The following is a 12,221-nucleotide window of genomic DNA, read 5'->3' as shown; positions in this document are numbered from 1 at the left end:
TGTGTGCGTGCGTGCGTGCGTGCGTGCGTGTGTGTGTGTGTGTGTGTGTGTGTGTGTGTGTGTTTTTGTTGACATGTTGTATTGTTTTTCTATGTGAAACGCATGTTGAAACAGAATTTCCACAAGGGGATAATAAAAGGTACTACTCCTACCAGAGTACTTAAAACACTGCATCAGGTTTATACTGTATAATCGAAATAAATCATATTTCTATAATACAGAAATAAACGACAACAATTTAACTTAAAAGTTGTATTTTTGCACACTTAGCATCTACCGAATTACTATTAGAAAGAACCATCTTAGATGAATTACAGAGAGTTTCTCTTGACATTTGATGTAAAGACAGCTGAGAAGAGAACCTACTGGGAGTATTTATGAATCATAAAAAAGTATTTGTGCAAATAACAGTCTTCTTGATAATGAAATGTTTCAATTAATAAGTTGATAAAAAATGGCACTTGTATAACACATAGAGTAACTTTGGTTAATGCCCACTTTAAACCAAAACAATAAAATAGCTACTATTACCAGATCACTGGCTCCTGATCGTCCCTCAAATAACTGATCCCGCCAAGCTCTCTGATAATTAATGTGTCCGTCTGTTTCTAAAAGATACTCCTCAAAGTCACAGAGAGATCATCTTTACACTCTTTCGCGGGCCTGCGGTGACTCTGCGGGGGACAGACATCTGCATTGCTTATATAAATTCATAAACAAGCCTCTTTATTTAATTTCTTTTAAACTTCACTTCTCACTCACAGTTTCCAAACATAAGCCCGATTCGTGTTTGCATTCAGCACATCAGACAAAATCATTTGACTAAATCAGTAAATCCTTCACAGCAATGCGTGATTTCTCATATAGCATTATATCAGGATAAGTCGCGACACGAGTCTTTCTCAGATAAACAACGATAAGTCTTTGACTGTCATAGATAGACATATTAATCCATATAAAAGGCTTTAGTGTTGGGCTGCCATTCATCGGAAGCACTGAGGTGAATCTATACACTCTGATAGCATTTAATGGAAATAAGTCCAGTACAATAGAGCAGATACTAAACGATCGCTCGCTGATAGAACGAAACGTCAGCGTGTGACAGTTTCAGCCGTACCCCGTGAAATGACAAGACACGCTCGACTGAAAATGGCCAATGCATTTCAAAACCACTGATATGACATTATGACACTATACGCTTCTCAATAAAACATCTAAAAATAAACGAAAAAGAGATTATTTCTTTCATCACCGAACTATAACTTGATTTTCCACAAGTCTAAGGCCTCGGAAAAGCGTGTTGTTTAAATAAACAGGTGATTATTTAACATACGTTCGCTTGTGAGAAATATCAAGCCTCGCTCAGACCTCTATTAAACCTTTAGAGCGCAAGCTACATAATTTCTCCAATAATCTGGGCCGCAGCCTAAAAAACTTGTTGTACGCTGATGCAACGGGTTGAAAGAGATATTAAATAAATCTTTTTCCTCAGAATGAGCTCCGTTTGCTGCTCTTCTCTCCTTCAAATAATCTTTATTAATTTTTCTACCTTCTGTAGCATCTGCGCTTGCTTTAAATGATGAATTTATTCGTCACTTTTTAATGTGATGAATGTGCGAGTGCGAAGCATCGATATTGCGGCACGCGTGTTGGTTGTGGAGATCTCACTGTAGACTTGCACCACGTTCACCCCATCACTGAATTAGGTTAAACCTTTGATTTATGTGCAGATTATGAGGTTTAAAATACATTTCCACCATGAAAAGAGAGGGAGAAATCCATCACCGAGGGTCAGAGAGAGTTTCAGGAACGCTGTATCACACTGTTTGGCGTCGTGACGCGGAGCGAGGTGGAACACAGAAGAATCTTCCAGACTCAAAATATTCCCCAATTCAATCTCAGACAGCAGACAGCACCTGAAGAGCCCCCCAGAAAAGACTCAATAGGACTTGATGTCACAATAAATCCGTATTTAAACTCAAATCTCGTTTTATGCATCTGCAAATCTTTATAAGCGTGTCAATGACGTCAAAGATTATGAAAAGAAAAGAAAAATGTACTTAGAAATTAGTTCTTAGAAGTTAAATATTTGTATTCATGTTGATCTCATACAGTTATGAAACACTTTTGAAATGAAGAACTCAAAAAATGTCATTGTAAATGTTAAAAAGTAAAAAGTAACAGAATATTCTAATTTTAAACAAGTCTTTTTTTTTTTCTTGAGGTCATACTATATATATATATATATATATATATATATATATATATATATATGTGTGTGTGTGTGTGTGAGTGTGTGTGAGACATTTTTAAGAAAAGTAACCTTAACATGCATATATATACAACATACATTTTTTTTCCCACCATGGCAAAATAGTATGACCTCAAGAAAACATCATAAAATCATTTCAAAATAATATTTATAATGTGTGTGTGTGTGTGTATCCCCTGGGCTTGAAAATTTTTTTTATATATAATTTATATAATATAATTTATAATTATTTATCATTTATATAATATAAATCAAATTTTACATACATATATCTTTATATACATTCATTTTTAATATATATTTTAATATATGTGTGTGTGTGTGTGTGTGTGTGTGTGAGACATTTTTAAGAAAAGTAACCTTAACACTATCATGAGCTCCTATATATTACAATAATAATATTTTAATAATAATAACATTTTATGTAGATGCTTATTTAACAATATTGTAAAAGTGTTGTATTAATAAATATGAATATGATATACACAAATAAATTGTATATATCGTGTATTGTAGTTGTATTGATAAATATTAAAATTTTAACATGTTAAAATATTATATAAAAATTATATCTATATATCTAAGTGTGTGTGTGTGTGTGATTGTGTGTGTGTATTATTGTTATATTTTATACATTTATAAAATAATATAAAATATAAAATAAACCCCATGAAAAGGAATCCTATCTGTTTCTCTCTCTCTCTTTTAAAGTATTTCAGCCTTTTCAAACTTTTCTCTTAATTACAAGCAATACATCTCTTCATCTCTCTACATATTTTTTTATTAATTAAATATAAGAATGAATTTCATACAATAAATGTAATACAATAAATACAATAAAACATGTACACTATTATTGTATTTATGTTCTTATTGTAAGTCAAAGTACATAAAAAACTTACAATAATTTGTTTTCAATATTTTTTTTAAATCAATATAAAACTGTGTAACAATGAGATTCTGCACAATTCTGGCAAAAACAAAACTTTAAAAGGTGTCATGTTCAGATAAAGCCTAATCCGGTCTGGCACAATTAATGGCGACTGTCGGTTTAATAAATGTTTGGGACTAAACCTAATCCAATTATTTCAAACCAGATTAGCTCCTTCATCGAAGAGCGGGCTGATCTCTAGTTTGAGGAAGCGTCTCTGCGAGGTGAAGAATCACTGTTAGAGGGCTCCTGCAGCACAAGCACACAGTGGAGTTTGGGCTCTCCATCACGCAGAGAGGCTGAGGTGCATCTGGTCAGCGTGACAGAAACGGGTCCTCCGGCTGGAGCAGTAGATTGTCACGGCACAAGCACTGCCATAAAGTTCAACACGGGCATTCGTTTATGTCTGCTGTGGGCTACTCCATTTTCCACCATGCCGAAACGCCATCTATCTCCTTTCGTTCTAGTGCTCTCACACTCTCTATCGCCTTCCCTTCCTCCTAAAAAACAGCAGCAAGTGGCTCTTTCTTTCTCCCTGTTAGGCATCCGGTCTGTTCATCTCTTTCAGGCTTGTACTACAGCTGGCAGACAGCAAACTGCACAGACTGACACATCATTTCATTTTAGGGTCGGGAACAAATGCAAAATACATTCAGCAACATCAAATAACGTATGCTATTTCTGTGAATCGAGTCTCCGAACTGGAGTCTTCTCATTGTTTAGCGATCTGAAGCCCTGGCTGCACTAAACACGAGCGCCTGTATTGATTTTGAAATCCTTGTAACACAAGTTCAGTACTGCAAACACACAGCTGCAAACCCAGACAGTCAACAGTGTTGTCTGATAAAGATGCTCTATCGTTTGATGGTGCACAGATAACATTGTGCCTCAAACAAACATTTCAGCAAAGCAAGATCCTGAATGGCTGGTGAACTTAGTGAAATATATACTGTAATTTCTCAGCTGTAACCAAATAACGTACGTACAAGTCATGCAAAGAGAACTAACATACATTACCAGTCAGACATTTGCGCCCCTTTGAGTAAACTTCGGTTTCTCATGAACTTAAACTATGCTTAAACGCTTGTCTTTACAAATGTTGTGAAATAGCATAAACTGCCTATTCTGTACAAATATAACATGTAAAAGGTTGGGGTAAATATTGAAGGAAAAGCAGCCAAACAGTACTCCATTTAGATGTTTCTCCTTGAATAGTGTTAAAAAAGGGTTACACTTTATTTTAAGCTGTCCTTGTTACAGTGTAATTATACATTTGAGTACTTAGTAATACTAATTGCACTTACTACTGTATATGGTTAGGGTTACTTGCATGTAATTGTGCATCATTTATTGTTATTATAATAGTAAGTATGTAACATGTGTAATAAGGACACCTTAAAATAAAGTGTTACCTAAAAAGCATCCCAGAATCCCATAGCATGGAAGTTGAGAAAATGTACAGAATAAAAGGCAATCAAGAAAAAAATAAGATCATAAGAGAATCTTTATAATTTTGACATGTTTTAGTCACTGAATAACTCCCATAACTCCATGCTTTACTTATTGCATTCAAAATATTACAAATAACAAATGATAGTAGATGTGCCCAAATTTATGCCAAATAGTAATGTGACCATGTCACTTTTGTACATATAAATATAGATTTTTTTCTTTACATTTATTTTCTTTTACTCAATTCAATACTATTTCTCTTTTTTATATATTATGTTAAAATATATCTTCTTTTCAAGATCTACACTTCTATTCAAAAGCATGGGATTGGTTAGATTATTTCTTTTAATAAAAACATTAAATATATGCTCACCAAGGCTGCATTTATATAATCAAAAATACGGTAAAAACAATAATATTTTTGAAATAATATTACAATTTAAAATAACTATTTTCTATTATTTATAAAATATTGTAATTTATTTCTGTGATGCAAAGATGAATTTTCAGCATCATTACTCCAGTCTTCAGTGTCACATGATCCTTCAGATGTCATTCTAATATGCTGATTTGCTGCTCAAGAAACATTTGTAATTATTATTATTAATGTTAAAACAGTAGTGCTACTTTTTTTTTTGTAGAAACCATGATACTTTTTTAAAAAATTAAATCGTTTTTTTAAATTACATATTGAATAAAAGCATTAATTTACAGCATTAAAATTACTATCCCCAAACTTTGGAGCAACAGCAACCAAAACCAAAGCTGAGTAAGATGATTATATGCAGTGTAAATCTTTACAGGATCTCAGTGTCCCTCTTGTTCTCCTCTAGGAATTGAACCCACAGCCTTTTGTGTTATCAGTCAGATGCTAAAGCACTACAGCCTCCCTTGAAAAGCCTAGTGTCTCTCACCCACTGCCGAATTCCCACTTATCAAAGTCACAAACGGACCGCAATCAATATCAGATTCCCAAGACGGCGAGAGACACATGCAGGTTTTCGGCTCTGCTTTTTCTCAACGCCGAGGACGGACATGTAAGAAATAAAAATGCATCTCACACACTGCATTCCTGTCATTTTATCAACACAAGACGCTAAACAGATCAGAGCAAATGCATCCTGCAAAAGCAAGTCAGTGCGAGGCCTCAAAACAGCAGGACACATCGGGGAAATTGTGTGTAACCCAGCTGAAATCGTGCATGTACCCTGTGATGCTGAGACCCCAATTACAGAGCAGGACTGGCGCCTCTTTCCTCGGTCTCCCGCATGGATATAAAGAGACGAAAGGGATTTGACAGTCTTGTTCTGGAATTATTGTTTCCTTCATGGGAAGATAAGGATTTGCTTTGGGATCTTTTTTTTCCCCACTGTCACACTTCAACAGTCACTTTTCTTCCCTCTTTTAAAGGCATCGAGGCTTTGATGTAACTTACATGCAGAAATGCAAGCATGTAGAATTTAGATCGCATACTGCACAAGTACAAAATATAAAGTAGAATGTTCTGTTGAATGCTGGAAAATCAGCCGTTTTGTTTGTTGCACTTGAAGACTTTTCACTTAAGTGGATCATACTTAAATCAGAAAACAAAGCACTATACACAATTTGCATGTTTGTTTTTTGTTTTTTTACAGAATTTTCAGATTTTACAAACATAATACATCAATTATGATTTTATGAATTAAACACTTTTTTAATGTATAAAAAATAAATAACCATGACTTTAACTCATGAAATGTGATATTCACTATAATCTATCCAGGGTTATTATAGTTAACTAAAACAGAAACTAAAACTAAATCTATTAAAAACATTTTCATTACTTGAAATAAAATAAAATAAATACTATATATATATATATATATATATATATAAATGTCAACTAGTTTCATACATAAACACTAAAACTACTAAAACAATGTTAAAAACACATAAATACTTAACTAAAATTATACTGAAAACAGAAAATATGAACAGATTCAATATATTAATACAAATGATAATAGTATCTCAATGCTGCTAAAATATCGTAATAGTCCTATTCTAAATGATGTCCGAAACTTGTGAGCACTTCTTCTGTTTATGTGTCTCTTTATGATGAACCGCTTGTTATATTCCTCATTTGTAAGTTGTTTTGGATAAAAGAGTCTGCTAAATGAAAAATGTAAATGAATCTGTTCTGTTCTTCATATTATGCTCATAATTGGACAAAGTTCCATCCAAATTAAATTCAGTTAATTTCTAGAGTAGGAGTTAGAAAAGAGTAGTTCATATACACTGAAAAAAGTAAACAATTAAATTAAACGTAATATTTAAATAATCTTTTATTAAGATTCCAATCATCTTTTACTGTCAAACTCTTTATAGAGCATTAAGATGACTACATCATGTAACAGGATGGATGAAGTAATAATATCATTGTATAAGAGACAGTACAACTTGTTTAGGATGAACTTTGAATGTTCTTTAGCGCATTTAAGAGAAGATTCTTACTAAAGCAATTCAAATACGGACCTACATCTGCAAACCCCTAGAAACCCCAAAAGGTTGATGTTCAATGCTCGAGAGTGCTGTAAAATCATCAGAGCGGAGCAGAGCATTGATATTTGACAAAACAACATTCACGCTAATCTTTTCTAATCAGAAAGGTGCCAATCATATAGGGAAAAAAGTCAATCTTCAAACAAGATTTAATTCATTTATCACCATGCAAAGGGTCTTTGAGAAACTGTCTGACAAAAATTGATTTGGTTTCTAATATGGATTGCACAGATCCACTGATAAGTATTCCAATGATGTTCTGGATTAAGGGCCAATCTAGAAAATTACACAGCGGAGAACTAAACTCTAGACAAGAAGGCACTTAACAAAACTTTTTTGTCTCTCAATAATGTTTTTCCTTGCACTTGTCCTTCAGTCAACAGAAATGTGAAATTAATTGGGTATATCTTACTCTGTTAATGTCTTTCAGCAGAAAGAAAGAAAGAAAGAAAGAAAGAAAGAAAGAAAGAACTGGGTCAATTTATCAATCAAATTCCTGATCTAAGCTGAAACTATAAAATTATCCAAGTTATAAGTATGTTTGATAGAATGCCTGATGATTAAAAAAGTAAATAAAAAGATTTAATTACAATTTTTCTTATTATTATTGTGCTCCTTCTTCATAATCACTCCTCTCCCTCTCTTTGTTAGTGCATTTGATGTCAACATTTTCTAATGTCTTTTTAAATAATGACAAAACATGCATTGAGTTTTAGCGTCTCAGGTAAAACCATTCATCTTTAACACAAGAATATGCACAACAATCGTCACGACAGAGAAAAATCACTTGGATGCTTTATGCACTGCACAACTCCAGCTTAATTTTGCACTCGCACAAAAGCTACAGTACTTTATAGGGCAGGTAAAAATGGTTTTCAAAGGACTTTTGTGCAGGTTAATGGAACAATTCGGCAAAACACCAAATGCATCAGTAGTAATGCACGGAACAGCACAGCATTAAAGAACACAGTTACTTTGAATTTCAAACATGCGTCTCATCAATTGAGAGCTCAAAATAGGTGCCTTGTTTTCTTTTGTCACTGCAACTCGTTCAGACCAAATTTCAGCAGAGAAGTCTTTGAAAGCATCGGGTGTTAAATTAAAGGTGAAATTGAAAGGTTTATTTGTTTTTATACCGCATAAAGAAGACCGGGGCTAGTTGTCACACGTCTTACGTCAGTGGATATTTCTCAAGGAGGGTTTGTTTCTGAAAGCCAGTTCCTGTAAAGACACAAACCTTAAAGTATTGATATTAAATATCATTTATGCATTGGATAAAGCCACTGTGAGAACTTTCCTGCATGACAACTAGCCCCGGTCTCCTCCATTCTCTCGTCTGGAGTGGTTTTCAGACTGCCTCTCGAGCTCTCTCTCACCTCAGCGGTCTTTACGCTGTATTGAACCGTTTGTGACAGTGACTGGAGAGGCAGAAATATCACGCGAACCGTGTGTTCACTTAGTGTGTCTGAGCGGAACATCCGTGTCAAGCTGCAGCCTCCGCCACACGCAAACCCTCTCCCTGAGATCAAAAACATGCTATGGCTGGAAACAGGGGAAAACAGTCACGTATCCAGAGGCTGGATAAGGTCACGAGCTCAAAACTGTTTCCTGTCCTCATAGTAAACAAATATGAAAGTGAAAGTGAAAGTGAAGTGAAAGTGAAGTGACATGTGGCCAAGTATGGTGACCCATACTCGGAATTAGTGCTCTGCATTTATCCCATCCAAAGTGCACACACACAGCAGTGAACACAAACACACACCGTGAACACACACCCGGAGCATATAGTAAACAAATATGATATGACAATAAAACAGAAATCAACCATTGACGACGGCAATATTCCACAGCCTGGGCTTTCAATAATGCTACACAGTAATGTTGCGAGTCTGTGGACTGATATTTAAAACATAGTAATTTCTTTGGAAAAAGAAAAAAAAAATCTTCAACAACATCTATTTACTGATCGCAACAAAATGTTGACAGTTATCTAGAGATGTACAACTGTATATGAATCTGAATCAGAGACTTTAAGGTCTCTGATTATATTCTACAAAGAATAGAATAGAATAGAATAGAATACATAGGATGAATTAATAATATATTTGTAATATATTTTAATTTATCATATATTTCATAATAAACGAAATTAATTAAATATTAAATAAAGAATTATTAACAGCAACTAAAACACTTTATGTATTACTTTAACTAATTTAGAGATGTACAACTGTTTGTGAATCTGAATCTGAGACTTTAGTAAACAGAAAATTAATAGAACAGAACAGAACAGAATAGAATAGAATAGAACAGAACAGACGGATTCATAATATTAATTTATAATATATTTGAGATATATTTTAATATATAATATATTGTATTTCATAATAAACTAAAGAAATATGTACAGAAATTAAATAAAGAATTATTGACATCAACTAAAACAATTTATGTATTATTAAACTTATTTATAGAAATATCTATTTTAAGTAAAAGATGAATTTGTTTTGCCAAAGATGTTCATAAATCTGATTCAAAAACAGGATTGAATATAATTATATTATATTATTATTATATATATAATTACATATAAAACATTAAATTAGTAAATATACATATATTCAAAATATATTATTTGTAATATATTATATTTTATAATAAATGAGATTAATTAAATAAGTAAATGTAAATATGTACATAGGATCCTGTCAATATGTTGATAATGAAGGTTTTAGTGTCTATACAAACGTACGAAAAGATAAATGCACATTTTATGAACAAACACCTTCAATTATGCATGGGATTAGCATGCTGACATAATCAGACTGTAAAGCCATTGTTAAATCATCTTAAATGTAAATGTTATTAGTCTAGAGCAGAGGTTATCAACCTTATCCCCACCAGACTATTTCATCCTTTATTTTGGACAGAGCCGGACAAGAGCACACAGGATACTGCCAACTTAACAAGACAACAATGCACAGCGTGTGTGTGTGTGTGTGTGTGTGTGTGTAAAAGAACAACTCAAGCGATGACCTGATGTTAGATATGATGCGCTGTACATCATTAATACATCTAATATATTTCCCGACAGTGCTCTTTTTGGCAACAGAATTCTCAAAAATATAGGATCACTGCTAATAAGTATCACATGTAGTGTGTGATATGATGGTAGACTTCTATCAGCAACCCTAACAAGAATCAGAAACGCTCTCTTTGTGTATGCTATCGCACCGATGAGCCCAGCAGAACTCAGAAAAAGTGACGGCATCATTTCAATCACAATGACAGATCCGAACAGGCGGCGTGTTCCCTCTTTCACAGCAACAGATCAGCCCACACACACTCACATCTAAATGATTATATATGATTTACAAGGACTTTCCATGAGCAGAATCGTTTTGTTGTTGTTGTTTAACGCACACATGCACGTCTCTCTCAAATAAAGTTTTCTTGGCTTTTGCACTGATGCATACAAATTCTTAATCACCAAGTATCACTAAGAAGAGACCGGGGCTAATTGTCACACTTTAAATATTTCTCAAAGAAGGTTTATTTTTGAAAGTCAATATTTTTTAAACATAAAAAGCTATTTACACCATTATTGGGCAGTTTACTGAACACAGATTTACCTTTAGTGATAGCGGGGCACATTGTCACACTATATAGTCACAATGGAAATCTACCTACAGCCTATTATAGGCTTTCCAGTGGAATTCAATCCAAATGATGCAAAACTAGAAAACGTAGTATACGAAAACATTAAACTATTGCAACATTTAAACAACTTGGTACAACCTGCCCCAATTAGATACTTATGAAAAATAGCCTTGTCCTAAAAAGCATAATTCAAATCTATGTTCATTATATAGCTGGCTTTTATCTTAATGTACGTCACTCATGTTTTACTGCATTTATCTAACAGCTGTAACAAAAATATGATGATAAAGGAATATTAGTTTGGAGGACGGAATAAAAACTGTTAAAATTCAAGCCCTTCTGCTAGATAAAACACATTTGATTAACTTCACACTGAAAATCATATAGTTAGCTTGTGACAACTTCCCCCTGTGACAACTAGCCCCGATCTCCCTATATATCACCGTCATCTGAAAGCAAGAAAACAAAATTCCCATCCATATGATGCACATTCACACACACACATCCACACTTACCTTCATTGTTAGACGTTCCTCTGGAGCCCAGGACCTGCATTGATATAGTCCACACTAAGAGGGGCAGCAGCCCTGGATCTGATGCCATCGTGCAAATGTGGACCCGGCGCACGGGGAGAAAGCTCTCTCTCTCTCCCTCTGTCTCTCTCTCGCTCACTCTCCCCTCTCCCTCGTTTACTCCCTCTCTCGTTGTCTGCCAGTGTAGAATCGGAACAGTAGTCTCTATCAGGAACTGCTTTCAAAACTGCCTGCCTGCACTTGGGCACATGCAACACCACCAGGCGCAGCATGGGGGCGTGTCCAGCACTGCCTGTCAAAGAGAGCAGCCAATCAGAAGGCAGGTTTTGGAATATGCACATCCCTAGCTTTACAACCAGCATACCTCTTATCTCTGGCCACATTCCTATGCATATATTAATTGATAAATATATTTTTTAATTTATTTATTTTATTTGTTTAGAAAATTTGATTTCAGATTTTAATAAGAAAAAAATATTTATCTTTTACAGAATTAATTGTCTAATTGTCAATGACAATTGTAATTGTCAAAAAATGTAATGATCAAAAATTATATAAACATAAAAAAAAATGTAAGGAAAATATTCCAATCATATAACAAGAGAACACAAACTGATTTCTGCAGCCTAATGCAGTCGAGTTTCTTCAATCATATTAAATATCTATGATAACAATTAATTTCATTTAATTAATGAATTCATTAAATAAAATTTGGATTACAAAACAAAACATTTCAATTCTGGTTTGGATATAAAAAATATAAATGTAAATTGTGTAATATAAATATATATATATATATATATATATAAATTATATATATATATATCAATTA

At 33.6% G+C, this 12,221-nt stretch overlaps 1 protein-coding gene across 1 annotated transcript in view; it reads right to left on the bottom strand.

The window, feature by feature from the left end:
* The window catches only part of epha8 (eph receptor A8), a 108,221-nt gene that overhangs the window by 81,280 nt on the left and 14,720 nt on the right, over positions 1 to 12,221 (bottom strand). The window contains exon 2 of the mRNA XM_016441424.1: positions 11,372 to 11,681. Coding sequence (XP_016296910.1) covers positions 11,372 to 11,459 — 88 coding nt within the window. The 5' untranslated portion in view covers positions 11,460 to 11,681. The remainder of the gene's footprint in view (positions 1 to 11,371; positions 11,682 to 12,221) is intronic.

The sequence above is a fragment of the Sinocyclocheilus anshuiensis genome, unplaced genomic scaffold, assembly GCF_001515605.1.
Source record: "Sinocyclocheilus anshuiensis isolate Anshui unplaced genomic scaffold, SAMN03320099.WGS_v1.1 scaffold623, whole genome shotgun sequence".
NCBI lineage: Eukaryota > Metazoa > Chordata > Actinopteri > Cypriniformes > Cyprinidae > Sinocyclocheilus > Sinocyclocheilus anshuiensis.
Note: the sequence above shows the minus strand (reverse complement) of the source record. Positions and strands in the feature narration are given on the sequence as shown.